General features: G+C 46.5%; 1 protein-coding gene across 1 annotated transcript; it reads right to left on the bottom strand.

Annotated features, from left to right (window-relative positions):
- Positions 1 to 295: 295 nt before the first annotated feature.
- On the bottom strand, positions 296 to 16315 carry pik3c2a (phosphatidylinositol-4-phosphate 3-kinase, catalytic subunit type 2 alpha). Its single transcript, XM_088378962.1, has 33 exons — positions 16178 to 16315; positions 13066 to 14282; positions 10478 to 10575; positions 10246 to 10409; positions 9422 to 9542; positions 9207 to 9318; positions 8969 to 9048; positions 8810 to 8873; positions 8560 to 8706; positions 8455 to 8488; positions 8081 to 8312; positions 6841 to 6963; positions 6596 to 6763; positions 6413 to 6524; positions 6181 to 6323; positions 5582 to 5773; positions 5419 to 5512; positions 5250 to 5344; positions 5005 to 5185; positions 4799 to 4903; positions 4609 to 4701; positions 4258 to 4387; positions 4038 to 4174; positions 3734 to 3903; positions 3483 to 3639; positions 3221 to 3330; positions 2780 to 2987; positions 2563 to 2687; positions 2193 to 2310; positions 2037 to 2118; positions 1863 to 1969; positions 1669 to 1794; positions 296 to 1591 (listed from the first exon to the last, which is right to left on the bottom strand). Exons 2-33 carry the CDS (start codon positions 14209 to 14211, stop codon positions 1409 to 1411), a joined length of 5157 nt encoding a protein of 1718 aa, XP_088235088.1. The 5' UTR covers positions 14212 to 14282; positions 16178 to 16315; the 3' UTR covers positions 296 to 1408.
- Positions 16316 to 16800: the final 485 nt, after the last annotated feature.

Raw genomic sequence — 16800 nt, 5'->3', positions numbered from 1 at the left:
AAAAATCAAATTAGTTAAAAAAATCTTTCGGGTTGAATTTGACTTTAAATTCCTCACCTTACTTCAAAATAGACATTAAATTAGTAAAGAATTCATTATATATAAATATAATAAAATATAATTTTTATATTACAAAAACGTTGCTGTACATCAATATGAGCACCTGACCCTCTTGATTTTATGTCAACTCCTGAAATAACCTAGAAAAATTCTTCCACCAAAAAAAATAGATTTATATTCCAGCAACAATGTGATCATAAAACACTATTACGCAGGCAAAAACTCAAGAGACAACTTTCCATTCGTTCCAAAAAACATTTAATTTGCTTTAGGAAAGAGGGATTAAAGTCCACACACTGTGCCATTGAGGAGTGAAGGTACAAGTTACCAATTAATAATAAATAACTGGCCGTGTTAACACAAATGCTCTCTTTATACAGCACTAGAGTGAACCAAAATGGGATTAATTATCATTAGTTTCACTTTTTTCACCAATGGTCATCATTGTCATGTGAACACATTTGCATGTCATGGAAAACTTGATTAATTTCTTTATTGTGAGTTTTCTTGTTCCCTTTATTTCTTTCTATGAGAGGGTAAAAAGTGCTGAACGGGAGAAACCCGGAACATTGCAAATAGACATGTAGGCACTGCAAGTGAAGTCGCAAACTCCCCAAAGTGTGCTGTCTTGCCATTAACACCAGCGAGTGTGCAATTAGTGGACGCCCACTTTGACCATAAAAAAACAACAACCTTGCAAAAAAATTTCCACAATACATCTTCCTTGTGAGGTGGTTATTAAAACAGTAAGGCCGCATTATTATAAGAGATTGTGAGCCGTCACTAAGGCACCTGTTTGAGTGGTAAGTTCGTGCTGCTGTATTTAGCTAAATTTGGCACATTTTAATGGGGGGGGGACTGTTTTATTGCAATACCGGGAATTTCCTGTCAAATGACCTGAAAAGCTGCGATAAAACAGCAAACTTGACATTTCTAGGGTCTTGTAATTGATTATTTGAAATCTGGTGGGTTCAACTACCCAAATGTCTACCGCAAACTTAACACCTTCAGGTAGAATCCGGTAGTTTATAACCTTAAATCCGGCTAGTGAAACCATCCCAAAGTGTTTTGCGGTTAAAGCAGCAAAATGTGAAGCCCCCTAAGGAAGGAGAACATGTTAAAAAAAAAAAAAAAGAAGAACAACCCTTGTTTCTAGTCCTTAAAAAATAAATGTGTCTATCTCTCTCTATATATTTATATTTACTCTTGTGAAAGTTTTGGTCCTCTAATATCAAAATGTACAAAACATTACATCTCATTGTTATTAGGAGGAGAGACAAAAAAAGGAAGCGGCGATTGTTTTGTCACAGAAACAATCCAGGTGGCTTTTTTTTTTTTTTTTTTTTTTTTAGAAGTAGGGCACGGCAGCGAGCTTGTACCACTTGACCGTCTCCTTGCCCAGGTCAAAGTCTTTGAGGCGCAGCGTGATGCCACCCAGAAAGTAGTTCTCGCGGAGTGACTCGGCACTCAGCACGCTGAGTTGCAGCTCGCGGAGGCCCAACGTCTCCTTGCTGTAGCCGCTGTACACCAACTGTGGAGCAAAATCATTTCATGATGTATAAGCAATTTACCAAAAGTGATTTTCAACCTAATCTTGTTTTTTCTAACCATTTCATTGAAGGTGGGGTTCCGAGTCTTTCTCGAGATCTTGGTCTTGCGCTTGGAGGTCTTGTGTGGATCCGGGAGCAGGTACGTCTTCACGTACGGGTTTGGATCCGTCCCTTCTTCAGACACCTGAAATGAAAACATGAAGGCTAAGAGAAGGAACATGGAGCAGCACGTTGTCTGTTGCGAGTGTTTACCAGATCTCGGATGTGCATGACCATGATGAAGAGGTTGCTGTTCCTGTACGAGATGGACAGCTTGATCTCGCCTTCCACGCGGCCCGACGTTGGACTCAACGGGGGTTCTGCAACAGCGTAAGATGAAGTATCTCATAGATACAGAATAAAGGCTACTCTTCTGCATCTCCTTACCAGGAGCTCTTTGGGTCGCATCTAAACCTTCCGTCTTGTCATCCCGTGCCACCGGATGAAAGAAGGTGTAGATCAAGTCGCACTAGACGAGAAGGAACGTCTGATTAGATCACACTAGGTGATATTTTACTGACACGCGTGTGTGCGTATATGTACCTGTGTGACCTCAGCTGAGCTTCTCATCAAGTTGTGGATGTAGTTGTTCAGCTCCAGCTTCCTCTTAGCGGCCACCTCCTTGATGTGCGTGCGGCCTAGCACCATTTTACTGGGGAAACTGGTGAGAAAAACATCACGTGTACAAATCATCAAGAAGTAATTATTCTATCTGCAGTTCACATTTCATCCACACGAGGGTGCTGGGTGACTTTCTACTAAGCCTTTTTTTCTCTCAAAAGATTTAGGAAGTTGCTATGATCCCATTTTTATGAGTTCATCTGAGTCTTTCAATGTCACAGTATGTTCTCTGGTTTCCTCCACACCAAAAAAAAAAAGAATGAAACGCAAAATGCCACTTGTAGGGCCATACCTTGGAAGCTTCCAGAGGGGGAAGAGGATAGTGAGTTTGTTGTGGAGCTCCTGAAACTCATCAAAAGTGCGAAAGACAAACTGGGGCTCGTTCTGCCCTTCCCTGAGCAACCTCACCACATACGTCTGAGCAATTCCAGAGAGGGAGAGAGGGAAAACAAGTTTAATAATTAAACAGAAATCCAATAACTACAAGAAAGAAAAAAAAAAAAACTCACATAGTGTTTGTCAGGGTTGTATCTCTTCTGGAATGAGAAGATGGAGGCGTTGAGGATGCGTCCGTCCTGCTTTAAGGTGTATGTCTTGGGCGAGAAGGACAGGATGGGCTCGTCGTTGGCCGGCAGACCCGAGAAGCGGAGCTGGGCCAAGTTGTGGATGAAGAAGTTGAACTTGGTGGCCACGCTGCCCAGGCTGGACTCGATCAGTCTGCGGCGATGTTATGAATTCGGAAACATAACGTGTAATTTTCTACTTGACCTTACGCAACCGCTTTGGCGAGCGAAAACATCATTTTGCAAAGGTATATGCTGCCATCTAGTGGATACAATTCCTTATATAGGCTGGATTTAGCGAGCCCGGTTGAAGATGTGACGCATCAATATTAGAGGAATAATGCCAAATAATTCTATAATTATTCTGAAGGTCAGGGGTCAACATACCGGGTGAAGAAGATGGTGGCCTCTGCGTCAGTGTTGTGCGGCTGCAGCGCGTCATAAACGTACTTCAGGTCCTGGGAGCCGGTCAGCTCTGGAAGCCCTGATGACGTCATCTGAGACGGAACGAGGTCAACGCATTTCAAAATGAGGACAGATTTTGAAAAGGTCGGATTCATGAAACCATTAACATACAATCAACTTGGACTTGCTCAAGGGCACCTCGACCGTTGCCATAACAACAATGATAATGACAATAAGTGTTTACCAGTGATAGCAGGTTGAGGAAAAGGCTGGAGTGCTTGCGAATGAGGTTGTAAGCCTGGCAGCAGAGGTCGACAAACAGCTGGAAGCGACTGGTGGGACGCTCGCCGCCGTTAATGACGTACGCCATGTCAGAGGTCAGCACAAACGGTGCTCGGTCCCTGGCGAAACAAAGAAACAATCCAAAAGAATGCAAACTCATCAGATGGAAACCAAATGGCAATTCAATCAAAGGCGTGAGGGCTTCACTGTCACCTTTTGAAGCTGCCAAACATCTGAGCGTGACCGAGGAACTTGCCAAAGTCGATGTGGAACATGTGGCCCGTGGAGCGCAGCATGATGTTGTCATTGTGCCGGTCGCAGATGCCCAGCACGTAGGTGGCCACGCAGCAGCCGGCACAAGAGTAGATGAAGTTCTCGGATGCCTGCGAGCGAGAGATCATTAGTGACGCCACAACCAATTTCCAAACTGAAAGCCAACCTTCCGTGACGTGCAACAGTTTCAAAGTATCCCACAATATGAAACAAAGTATGACTGCAGAAGGATCTCCTGATTTACCTTCTCGTACTCGTCCTCGGCGGGGTTGTACTTGCGCAGCCACTCGGCCAACGGTTTGTCCTTAAAGGAGCCGGTGACGCCATACTCCACCTGGATTTTCCTCAGAGTGTCGGAGGACGGCACCAGCTCCACCATGCCTGGTGACGACACCGCAAATTTGAAACTTTTAAGAGGCCTTGAAAACGGATTTCCACTGCGAGGGTTTGTAGATGTTTGGTACCTTTGTCCTTGCCAGTGGAGATGCATTTGAAGTTGACAATGCGAAGGTCCAGTCCTTCCTGCAGCCAGATGCGGTCCATGATGCGAATCATCTGCAGCGCCAACATGTCCTGTCTGAGATCTTCTCCGACCTGAAGAGGGAAATGAACAATAAAGCCTTGCGTTGAACATAAAAAAAAAAAAAAAAACTGTGTGAAAAGGCCAGTTAGACAAATGACGCTGTCATTTCAACTTTTGGCCACCAGAGGGAGCAGTGCTCAATCAACAATACTTCGTTCTCATGACCCCAATGGTAGCAAGAAGCAGGGATGAGATGTTTGAAACACTGTTTGCGCACGTTTCTTTGTTGTACCTTGAACATAACATTGATCTCCTCTCCTAGCGGGTCAGCATTAACCAGAGCCAGCTTGAGAGGAAGAGCATTGGAGTTGAAGAAGGAGCAGGCCTGCCCACACAAACAAGTTAGGACTTTATTTATTTTACATTCAAGCAAACCCCGCCCCCCCCAATAAATATTCCCCATGCGCGTGTGTGTGTGTTACTTTGATGTTGAGTTCCTTGGCCACCAGACTGGGGAAGAGGGGAAGACGGCAACGACTTCTCTGGAAAAAGTTCTGAACGGTTTCAAGACCTTCAAGAAGAGCCACCTGAACACACACACGTGCACACACATCGGCATAAGACATTGGCGACAAAGCGTGGAGATCTCCATTGTCTCAGCGACAGGCGAGCAGAAAGACAAACTGACCTGTCTCGTGGACCCGCCGGCCTGTCTCACCCTCTCGGCCACGGCCCCGAGCAGCGTGACCAGCTGGGTTTGTTTCTCCAGCTCGGCCCGCAGTTTGGTCCCGCACAGGCACAGCAGGGCGCCGAGCACGCGCTCGTAACGCCGTCCCCACGCCGCATCCTGCACGGCGTCCTTGAGCAGCCTTTCAACGAAAAAAAAAAAAAGTTTCAATATTTGCCGCAAATAAAAGTGCGTGTGTCGCTCACCAGTAGAGGTAGTGTGCGATATTGATGTTGCCGAGCGCCCGGGAAAGCAGCAGCATGACGAGGGCACTCTTGAGGTGACACTCGAACTTCAAAGCCTGCGATGGGGGGGAAATCCAAGAAGGTGAGGAGCGAAATTGTTAAACGGGCGTGCGTTGTGTGTCTCCCGTACCTGCACCAACTGCGGTAGGTAGTCCGCCAGCTCGTCATCGGTACTCTTCTCAACCCAGCTGACGGCCACCCGCCTGACCTCGGTGTCAGCAAACCTGCACACGCACACATTTGAGGACTTGCCACAATTACGATCGAATCATAAACAAGGAAACGGCTCATACTTGGAGTCGAGCAGTTCCAGCGCAGTGACGGGAGGCAGCGGGGGCCAGTGGTGCAGCAAGGAATGGATGTGGGCCATGCTGGCCCAATCCCAACTGGGCGCACTGGCCAACACCTTGGGCAAGCTGCTGGGGTGATCCCGCCGGCAATGGAGTCGGTGGTCCCAGAGGAGCTGGTGGTCTGCCCGCCTTAGCCTGTTGGAGGAGGCCCACATGTCAGGACTGTATTACAATCCTCCCTGCTCCATCCTCCATATTACATTCAAAGAAGTTTAATGATGCCATGATAGTTGAAATATTTTGCATTAGAATAAATCCAACTTTGATGATATTGAGTTGACCCTACGCACTGGTCGACAGATGACCTCTTTGTATACGATATTTGCTGCTCTCCAAGGATCAGGCGAGCACCAAAACACAAAGAGGGCAAACACAAAAGCCTTGTGCCCACACGGGACGGCGACACAAATGGCAAAGAAGCGGTTGCGGGCGGGCGAGCGCGGGCTCGATAAGAAAGCGCTCTGTGTTGATGTGCCAGTTGTGATTTTGGGCAGAGGGAGTGGATAATAGGATATTTTTTGTTATTTTAAAATACTCTTTACCCAAAATTGGACGCTCGGCTGCAGATCTTCTCCAGTTTGCGTCGGAGGTCGCGATCAAGCTCCTCTTTTGGACTTGGCTCTGAAGTGGCAGGTTCCAGAGGTCCCACATACAAAACATCCAGCGCAGAGTTGGGGAAATCCACCTGTCGGTGACACTCGCAAGTCAGTCTCAAGTTGATCGTAAATAAATAAATCTTTGTCGAGCAACCTCGAAAAAAAAAAAACTACTGACCTGCAGCACAATTCTCTCCGCAGACATCCTTTTGCGGCCGCCTGCAGAACCAGCAACGCCTCCCTGTAATGACGTCCACAAACACAACAGCCGGGTGCCCCTGGCGAGAACCCTGAGAAGCAGAACCGGTTTCGAATCATCTGCCTGTGCAGGGTTGAGGACTTGAATTGCTTCTCTTCCTACCGTCTGAAGTCAAATAGCGGCATGGAAACTTTCCCCAGCATCTCCGGGGCCTTCCTCTGTTTGTTGGAGTCCGGGGAGCCTCCGGCATTCTGGTTGAGGACACCGTACAGGGTCAGGCCCAAGATGGACTCCAGGGGAAGCACCGCCACGGCGATGGGGAAATGAATTCTTCACCCAAAAAAAAAAAATTGGAAGATGATTTAGTTGCTGTCGTGGTAAATAAAAGCCCGCGATGGGTCACTTACATCTCGTCCCATTTGATGTGGTAGAAGTAGCTTTTGTACGTGCCGACTCGCTTGGACTGGACCGGCTTGAAGAGGTTCTTGCCGTTGTGGGTGAGGGAACACACCAGGAAGTATTTCTCGTAACTGTGAGGCGCAAAAACACGACATTATGCAAGATGAATGGGTCGCTTTTGTTGAATCTTTAATGGGAAGACAAATGTGGCCTCGACGCACCATTTTGCAGTCGGATAAAAGACCTGCGCAAAGGTTCTTTTGGTTTCTCTTTGACATCCAGGCGTGCCCACGCTCTCCCGAGAATGAGGAACAAGTCTAAATTTAACAGGTGTGTGGGTGCAGCAACTTGTAGACGAGTATTCTGAAGATTGCATTTTCATTACTGTTAGACTGTTTTTTTTTTTTACATTTTTACGCTTTTTTTAATTCGATTTGTGAAACGCAAATTGATTCGAGATCCGTGTTAGAAACAGGCAAGCCTCGCGCTCTGTGCCATCTGCGTTGGCGGCTCCGTCACTCGCCCTGTGGCCCAAGCAGATGGATGACACACAAGCCAAACTCAACGTGACCTCAACAAGAGAGCATCACTCGACAAAAATGTCTGCTAAGTCGCATGCGGATGGAAAAAACAGTGACGACGTTTGCCACCGGCTCGAAATAAATCCGGGCAGCGAGTTTGCAGAAGCCGGTTATTAGGAGGAAAATTGCTACGGAGGGATGAAATACTAGAGAGAAAAAAAAAAAAGGATCGTAGTTTTCATGGTTAGGGTTAGTTAAAAACGGACTTAACAGCGAATAAATACATTTGAGAGTAAAGTAAGATGAGATCATCATTTTTAGGATGTTTTTTTTTGTTTGGCAGTGTGCCATGAGATTTCATTGGCTTCAAGCGGAGACTCTAATTTGATAGGCATTGGAGTTATTTTGTAACATCACACTTGTGTTTCTGAAGTAGCTTTTTTTTTTTTCTCTCTCCGAATAAAATAGTTAGCACACAAATTTTCTGTGCAGAAAGACACAGTTTTGTGATTACAGACGCGCGACAAGAGTTGGGAATGGAAAATGTGTCCATGTTCGTTCCAGGCACGCACTCGTGCAGTCAGGAGATAAAGCCAGGTTGAAATCCGACACTGGAGTGGAAAAACAAGCTGTGTGGAGCTTGTTTTTTTGATGTGTGTTCTTTGAAAACGAGTTTTTTATCTTCCCTCATCTAAATCCGTACGGGACGATCACGTCTGTGTTTTACCTGCTGACCCAGTTGGCCGGGATGCCGTGCAGGGCAAAGAGAGTGAACTGGAGATGGTCCGTCGTTCCGGAGGCTTCTTTGCTGCACTGCACCTTCTCGGCCGTGTCTCCGTTGTGCGAGGGCGAGCAGAAGGAGGCGGACGGCGCGCAGAAGGAGCGCAGGTAGAGCTTGGCTAAGTCGTACACGGCCTGGGTGAGCAGCGCCATGCTCTCGTCCACTGGGCTGGCGTGACCTGATGAGGAGGTAAAGGTGGATTCAGACTAACTGTTCCAATTAACCAATTAAAATAATCGCTAATTTATGTAAATGTAACAAATGAAGACATCTTACCGATTAAGACAAAAAAAAATGAATGCACCAAATACGGTTCTTACCGTTTGCAGTCTGCCCAGATGATGGGGACCCCAACTAAAACAGAAGTTCATTTTTAAGGACCACATACACACCGGCAAATACGACGCGAGTGTTTTAAAGCCCACCATTGGCGAGCGCGTCCTCGGCAGATTGACGGAGTGTCGCAGCCTTTTGATGGCTTCGGCCACAGCCTGAGTCTCCACCTCGTCCAGAGCGCAGCAGAAGTTTTTCACCGTCTGCACCACCCGGTCCACGGTCTTGTACTGGGTACTCTGAATTTAGAGATGCAGATGTGTGAAAAATCGGCTTGGAGGAACATCCTGTGCTAGCGTGTGTTGCAAAAGTGGACTCGAGAGATGACATGGACTTTGTTACCTCATCTTGTAGGCAGATGTTAACTTGGTTGTGATAACCTTCTAGGTAGTCAATGAGGCCTTGTCTAGCAGCAGAAGAAATAAAAAGGGAAGTGATGTCCATGTATAATATATGACATTTTCAAAAACTCCATTTCCAGGATTACATCATCCCACGTACCTAGTGGCGGTCTCCTTGAATGGTCTCTCCACGTAGCTTAGATGTCTCTCCAAGTTGATGGATGCGTTGTCATCATCCACCTGAGTTGCCACGGAAACAAGAACGATTAAGCAGCTGATTGTGAGGGTCAAAAAAAAAAAAACTCGTGTGCGGGTTCGCCGGATTGAAAATGAGGATGACTGGCCGGGCTGGGAAAGCGGTTAAAGAGGACATCTGAGTGGACATGGAAATGACTTACAGTGCGAGCCAAGTCCCGTCTCATGGTGGAGTGAGACAGAAGCTGTAATGTGATCTCATTCTCCCACTTCCTGCAGTTCTGGACGTACTCATGGCTGCCCAGGCTGTGTTTACTGCGACGCGGGGACAACACAGATGCGAGGTTACGCCGAGCGTAAGCACAAATGGCCGCTTATGAACACGGAGGTGAAATGGAATGACGGCCAAAGAGCTCACTTCTGCAGCACTTCCTCCCTGCCGCACACTTTGAGGAGGTAGCTGGAGAAGTCCACCTGGTCCAGGTCGTCGTGGACCCAGCAGAGGGTCTGACTGATCAGGAGCTCCACCGGAGAATTCACTGTGAAAAAAAAAAAAAGACTGATGATGGGGGAAATAAATGGCTCTGACTGCCTTGGTGGAGGCCTCACTTTCAATTTCCACTTTCATATTGGAATGCTTGAGGAAATCCAGAAGCTTTCCGGTGGGATACTTTGCGGTCCGCCATGTTTATCGAGTTCTCGTCAGAATGGCGGAATATATGCGATAGATGGCAGACATTGTGATCGGCGAACCTGCTCAAGTCCGCATGTTTTAAACGGGCTCATAATCCAAACCTGGTCTCGGGTTAAAGTGTGTTGTTGAAGTCTCTTAATGGCATAGCTTGTAGTTCATTGACACAAAGAAGCTAATTTTGCTACGTTAGCGTCTTAAAATGGCTGTGTATGGACACAAAGAGGGATAAGGCTTTTCCCCAAAAAGAAAAATTAAGTGAAATTTACTGGAGACCACCCCGGATCCAGTAATAACAGCCCTCCACCCACCAGAGGAATGGAGGCTATTTTGTTTCAGCCTGGAATCGGAGCTCACATTGAGGGTAAGACACGATGCGCCGCGCCAAAAAGGTTTTCAAGATGTGCTGCAGCAGCTTGTGTGAGCTCGCGAAAGAAAAGCCCATTCCAAGTCAGCAGAGGCAGAATGATGAGAAGTAGGCCAAAAAAAAATATATTGACTTAACCTGAAAATAATAAATGCCTTGAGGACACGAAAACAATTTTCCTTACCGTCACAGGTGAAGGTCACAGGCTGCTGAGAGTCGGAGATCTCGATGGACACCTTCACGGAGCAGCTGGTGCCGTCTCCTCCGACGTCCCTCTGGGCGATCACGGGACTACGGAAGTAGCCGGGGTTGGTGGACGTGTCGCCGTGAGGGAATTTGGAGCGAATGCTGCAAGAGGAGGACCAAAATTCGAAAGCTGTGTCGTGTAAATTTATAATGTTGCCCGGACATGGTACCTCGCAACATCTTTGCAGAAAGCCACCACCTCCAGGTTCTGAGCATCTTCCGTTTCCAGGGCATCGTTCTTCAGTAGACCCTTTCCTCTACCCTTGTCCTGATTGTGCAAAAAAAAAAATAATAATTTGAAAGACACTGAAGAAGAACACGCCAGATGAGACATTTCAAACACAATCGCTCTGACGTCATCCTTCGAGGTTTTAATTCCAGGAATGTTGACGGTGTATGAATCAAATGACATCTTATTTTTCCGTTCAAAATGGCGGAGGGCATGATTTATTTGTGATGGGGACAAATCCGGAAAGGGGTTTTCTGGAGCACGCACACACTTGCGAGATAAGCGTCTTACTGCCGGGAAATGGAAGTAACACTTTGTACTATTTTACGGGACTGTCTGACGGGAGGAATGCACTTCCCGTGGCACAGGAAATGCTTAGCGCGACTCGGCAAAGTGCTCAGTCACGGCTTAGGGGAAAAGTGTGACTGACATCAGTTCTGGCGAGGAGGAGGAGAAGGAGAAGAAGTGAAGGGAGAGAGAGAAATGCTTGGAATGTGGACGTAATCGTCGTTTCCTCCCGTCGGAATCGTCTCACCAAAGCGCTTGTCGGGCGGCAAGTGTGTCACAATAACACTGACGAGACTTCCTGAAATACTTGAACATCAGGTCATCCGGTTCGTAGTGACCCCCGTGAAATATTTTTGTCGTCAGCCGCCGATTCTTTTGTTCTTGTATTTGATGGCGGATAATTATGTGAGATAAAGCGCTTTGATGAGCTTCAAGGTGGGGGGAAAACATAATGGAGGTCAAAGGTCATTCACAAATATTTTTGCGTTTTCCACCGATGTAGATTTGACCTTCTCGTGGCGGCGCATTTGCTGAGCTGGCAATATTTATATAAATTGCCCTGTGCTTTTATCACGAGCGGCACATAGTAAGCAAAAAAAAAAAAAAAAAAAAGGCTGATTCAAACAAATAAACAGTGCGGTGAGACAGGCCGCCCTTTGTTGGGGGCGCTCATGTGATTCCCACGTTGGTTAAAAAGCCTTTTCTGCCTTTTCATCGCTGTGATGCCGGGCGGGCAGCGCGAAGACGGCGGACCGACCGTGAGAAAGGCTCGTGTTCACACCGCCAGTTGGAATGTGACAAATTGCGCACTGTCATGACCAGAAAGTGGAACTTTTTTTGGAAAAAAAAAAACAGTGACCACAAAAAATGTCATTTTTAACAGCTGCTATGGCAAATTGTGGTCAATTTAAGAGCGGAATTTCTTAAAATGCAAAACCGCTCTGGTTCAGTGACTATTTTGACCTTCCTTTGACCTTTCGTAGTTGACCGCTATCATGACCGCTATCATTTTGGCGTGCTGCCGCCGATCACACAAAAACAATGGCGTCTGCCTCGTGTTTACAATCGATGTGGGTAAGTGGTGTTGCAAGTTCACCACGCAAGCTTCCTCTTTCGAACGGGAAGTGAGCGTGTGGTATGATTTTGGAGTTAAATCTTCAAAGGACACGCTTAAATAAATAAAATAAAAAAATTAAAACACGTTCCACTTCATATGTGAGGAAATTCTTTCGGTCAGTAAACCAAATGAAAGGTTCCGTCAGGAGACTCGGGGCTCCTACTGTTGCCATCTCCGGCACGGCAACAGCCAAAGCATCCACTGTGCTAAGTGCACTGCAATTAGAGCATGAAATAAAAAAAGATCAAAAGCGCTGAGGTGGTCCTGCAAGTCGAGGAGTTCACATGGTTCATTGTACCTCCGTCTCGACGGCAACAACCTGCGCCGAATTGAAGATTAAATTGCCCGAGTGGATAAAGATCAACAAGAAGGCGGAAAGGCAAGCGGGAACACGCTTCAGTGTGTTTGGGGTATGTCCTAAAATTTTGCTGACACATCCGAAGGGAGGGGAGGGGGGGGAACCATTATCGCACTTGGACGAACTCCGAAGGGAGCGGCGTTGTTTGGATGGATGCACACTTAGGTTAAGAGTGGGAGCCATTTTAAGAGCTTTAAAAAAAAAAAAGTAGAGGAACTAAACTTAAATTAGGCAAACACCTTGGAGAGATTGGCTAACAACACGAACACAGAGTCAGACGGCTTATAAAGTGCAAACGGATATTTTGCAAGATTTAAACGTGTGCTACTTTAAGAGCAGACATGAAGGCGTTGAGCGTCGAGGACATTCCACACGCCGGTCGCCATGGCGACCCTCTTACGTATTGCCATGAAAGGTTTTCTTTGCGATGAACACAGAGTGAGATGCAAGTGAGATGCTTGTTGACACTCGTTTGGATTTGCTATTTTACGAGATAATCCTGTTTCTTGATTTTACATTCATTTGGATAAAAGTATTGGGGAGGGGGGCGGTTTCTGTAAAAACAAGTCAAAATTGCCAGCAAACAACATATGGCCATTTAAAAAAAAAAAAAAAAAAACCTTTACCCACAGCGATGTCCTGAGGAGATGTTCTAAATATTCCTCACTTGTGTTTCAAACCACAGATTGACAACAAAATCCGCTGAATTGGAAAATGAAGCAGCACTGAACTGGTGATTGATTAGATGTAGATGTTGTGCACCTACCTGACAGTTTGCTTTGTGCTGTGAGGAACTTCCCGGGATGTTGAGCGAGTGGCTCCTGGTGACCGCGGCCCCGGTCGACGCCCTCCTCTGTTGCGACCGGGCCGACCCGGACGCTTCCCCCTTATTACTTTTTTCTTCAGTCTCCAAAACGGCGTCCCAGGGATCCCCGGCGGGAACGCCCAGCGCCTCATCGGGTTGGTCGACCGGCGGCGTGCTCGCTTCCTCGTTGTCGGGTTTGCGCTTGGTCAGCGGGTCCAGGTCCAGCCAGTCGAAGCGGCCGATGCCGGTGGATTCCGCGGCCGCCGGTTGCTGGGGCGCCGGGTTGGGTGCCAGGGAGGCGGGGCGCGCCGGAGCCGAATCTAAGTCAGTGCAGGTCGACTTGCCGTTCTTCAAGTATTCCGAGGTGCTGGCAATCTTGTCGAAGAGCTTTGCCATCTCGGGGTCCACAGCAGGCGGCGGGGGGAACACCATGGCGGCGGCGGCGCTGGCGGCAGGCTGGATGGGAGCGAAGGCCAAGAAAGTAGTTTGCTGGGCAGGCAGCGGCATGAAGGGCGACATGGCTGGAGAGAAGCCGTTCTGAAACGGCTTGGGGTACGAGGCGGGAGGGAACAAGGGTGCCGGCTGATGGGTGGGCGTGGACACGGCCGAACTCGACGGCGTGGACAGGATGGGCGTCCATTGGGAACCTTGGAAAGGGGAGGAGCTACCCGTAATGCCACCGGGATAAGAGGCGCTGAGGTTAAAGCCCAGCAGCGACGACGGGCGGGTTACTTTACTGTTGGCCCCAAAATCTTCATCGAGCAGGAGCTTCTCCAGCTCCTTGTTGGTCAGCTTGTCCACATCGATGTCCCTGAACTTGTTGGCCTCCGGCTGCTTCTTGGTCTCGGGGAACACAATGAGGTCCTTTTCTGGTCTCTTGGCGGCGGGCAAACGTTGAGAAGAAGCGGAAGGGACGCTTGCAGACTTGGGCTTGTTTAACTTGGGAGAGGACTTCCCGGTGGGAGAAGAGGAGAACGTGTGCCTCTTGTCCCTCTGAAGCTTTGCTAAAGCCTCCTCTTCCATGCGAAGAGCTTCCTCTTTACCCACAAGCCCCTTAGGCTGGGGGACATCCATCTTAAAGCCATTACCTCTCGATATCTGGGCCATGGCGTTAACTGGGAGGTGCCATGAGCTTGACGCCTTTTTACATCGGGACTGCGAAGCTGAGCCTCATACACCTACGATGAAAGGACACAGGAGCTTAATAGTTGTCAAACAACTTCCCGCCACCACCTTCAGCAAGAGAGCACACTCCTCAAAGCTGCCATTCATCTCGCCACGGGGTCGAGCAAGTTCCTCCTCTTGCCAGGCACTCCGAAATGCCCCCCCCTTCACTATTGTGGTGGAGGAGGCTGGCTAGGGCCACAGCTCGCCTCACACCATTGTGCGCCTCAAGAATTTGGCATACTAAGCAACCTGAGGGCTGGCTCCCTCTCCCTCGCTCTTGCCCTCGCCCTCTCAGCAACAAGATTGTGTTATCAGCTGCGCTAACACCGGCGGGGAGTCGAAACAAAGTTGAGATAGTCCGGAGTCATCATATTTTGCCTTCAAAAGTCATGTGATGTCAAATTCATTGTCACATCAACCCCAAAAGTCAGGAAAAAAAATGAGCATCTAAAATTCAAAAAGGATTCATTCTGGGTGTTTTTCTTTGGCTTATTAGAATTATTTTTAGATAACCACCATGCAATATATCACATTTATTCTACAAGTGTACACAAGAATTCTTATTCATGGAGCGAGCCGACTCAGTATTAATACACTTGTTAGCAAAGTTAAGCTAGGCTGCTAACTATCAAGTAGCTTCTACTGCAATATGACAAAAAAAAAAGAAGTGGGGGTGGAAGGGGCGCTTTAAGACATTAAAACAACATTGGAGCTGTCGGCCGCTGTGCTGTTTAAGTATTCAGGAGGCAGCCGAGAATGCTCGCTGGAGTGGAAACAAATGGAGAATGCGTGCAGAGGTCAACAAAAAAATAAAAACACTTGGAAGCGACATTGCTCATTTACTTCCTCCATAAAGTGACAACATACTGCTGCTGCTTTCCAATCAGAGCTCCAAACTGCCAATGTTAGCACTTTGATGGATCAAAGTGCAAGGAGAAGATCTTGAAAGTAAAAAAATTTTTAACTGGGGGATTGACACGAAGCAGGAAGGTAAACTTCTCAAGATGATGCATAGAAAGGTCTGGATTACTATCGGCTTATCATCTAGTGCCCAATTTAAGACATAGTTGTCCACAAAAGTTGTTCACCAAGTCTAAAATGGCTAAAAGGAAAGTAGTAATTGACATGTTTATGTCTTAGATTAAAATAATACATATATGCCAATATAAGCATTTTTTAGGAAGGGCTGTCTTCCATTTTGATTTTTTTTTTTTTTTTTACTGTTCTTGCTTTTAAGATTCGAAGCACAACACGATCATCAAATGGAGCAAATAAAGGTTTTTGTTAAATACCGACTTTTTAATCTGATTTTAAAGAAGCAATTAAAACAGCATGGAGTGCCTCTAATGATGTTTACATATTATACTAGTGACACTGATTGATAAAGCTTTACAAACAACAATAGAGCTTGCATGATAAACAACCTGCACTCACCTGATTCACTCCAGTACGAATTCCTGACACGGGGCATTTAACTTAATGCTAAAACATAAGTTAAAGGAACTTCTGTTTTTGAGAATATTTAGTTTTGTTGTTGTTGATTGTCAACACTCGTTTTCGGAGCGATTCGAACTTCCAAGTTGAGTTGGCTGCTAAGTTAGCGGCTAACAAAATAAAAGAGCGACAGCCACGTTGAATTTCAACACACGCCCGGTTCGCTTTTCTTAACAATGACGACGGTAGAATTGTTGTGAGTTCAATTTAATGATTGTTAAAAGTAAAAACGACTCGAGCGCCTCTGTCCCACAACAAGGAAGAAAAGCATTTTTTTTTTTTGTCAGACGGGAAGCGGCCGCTTCCAACCCGGAGGAGGAGCCGTCGATTCAAGGCGACGACTGACCAAAAAAAAAAAAAAAAGTTTGGTCTTAATCATTTTAGTGAGAGAGGGAATGTATCACTTTGTTACCTTTTATCGGTGCGCTGTTCGGAGCCATTTTTGTCCCGCAGCTGCATTTTTTTCCATCCACTTTGCACAGCGGAGACGTCAGTTCCTGTGGAGGTTGGACGACCCGTTTTTTTTGGAGGGGGGGAGGTACTGAGTTGACCGACCGCGCGGTGAAAGAGCCGGTTAGCAGCGCCCCCTTGTGGATAATTGAGTTCGACGAAGTTTACTTCCGCGTTTCTTGCCCCAAAGTGTGACCAAAAACAAAATCAAAAACACTAAGGTCCAAACAGAAGTTTAGATTTTGACTTACTATATAATTAATTTGTTTGTAATTGTAAATATTGTTCATGGTTAAAAAGTTGACAACTTACATGCTTTATTGGTTTATTTCAATAATAGAATAGTAGAGTGTCTGACATTTTGAATGAATGAATGAATGAATGAATGAATGAATGAATGAATGAATGAATGAATGAATGAATGAATGAATGTGTTAATTGCAGCATATGCAAAATGCGTAATATAGATTTTTCTATATGTATGGGTGTGATTATTTTAATGCGTGTTTTGCAGGGTTTTATGACATGTGCCATACCATAATTCTTTATATGGAATATAAAACAACATAACATAAAATACGAGAG

Source organism: Syngnathus floridae, chromosome 6, assembly GCF_059516105.1.
Source record: "Syngnathus floridae isolate MCC-2025c chromosome 6, RoL_Sflo_1.0, whole genome shotgun sequence".
NCBI classification, from domain to species: Eukaryota; Metazoa; Chordata; class Actinopteri; order Syngnathiformes; family Syngnathidae; genus Syngnathus; species Syngnathus floridae.
This window is presented reverse-complemented; position numbering and strand designations above follow the sequence as displayed.

Coding starts and splice junctions, on each gene's coding strand:
- pik3c2a (XM_088378962.1), bottom strand. CDS start 14,211: ATGGCCCAGATATCGAGAGGTAATGGCTTTAAGATGGATGTCCCCCAG. Junction 5,774..6,180: donor AGCCGAGCGTCCAATTTTGG/GTAAAGAGTATT, acceptor CTCCTCCAACAG/GCTAAGGCGGGCAGACCACC. Junction 3,331..3,482: donor TCCTCAACCTGCTATCACTG/GTAAACACTTAT, acceptor GTTCCGTCTCAG/ATGACGTCATCAGGGCTTCC.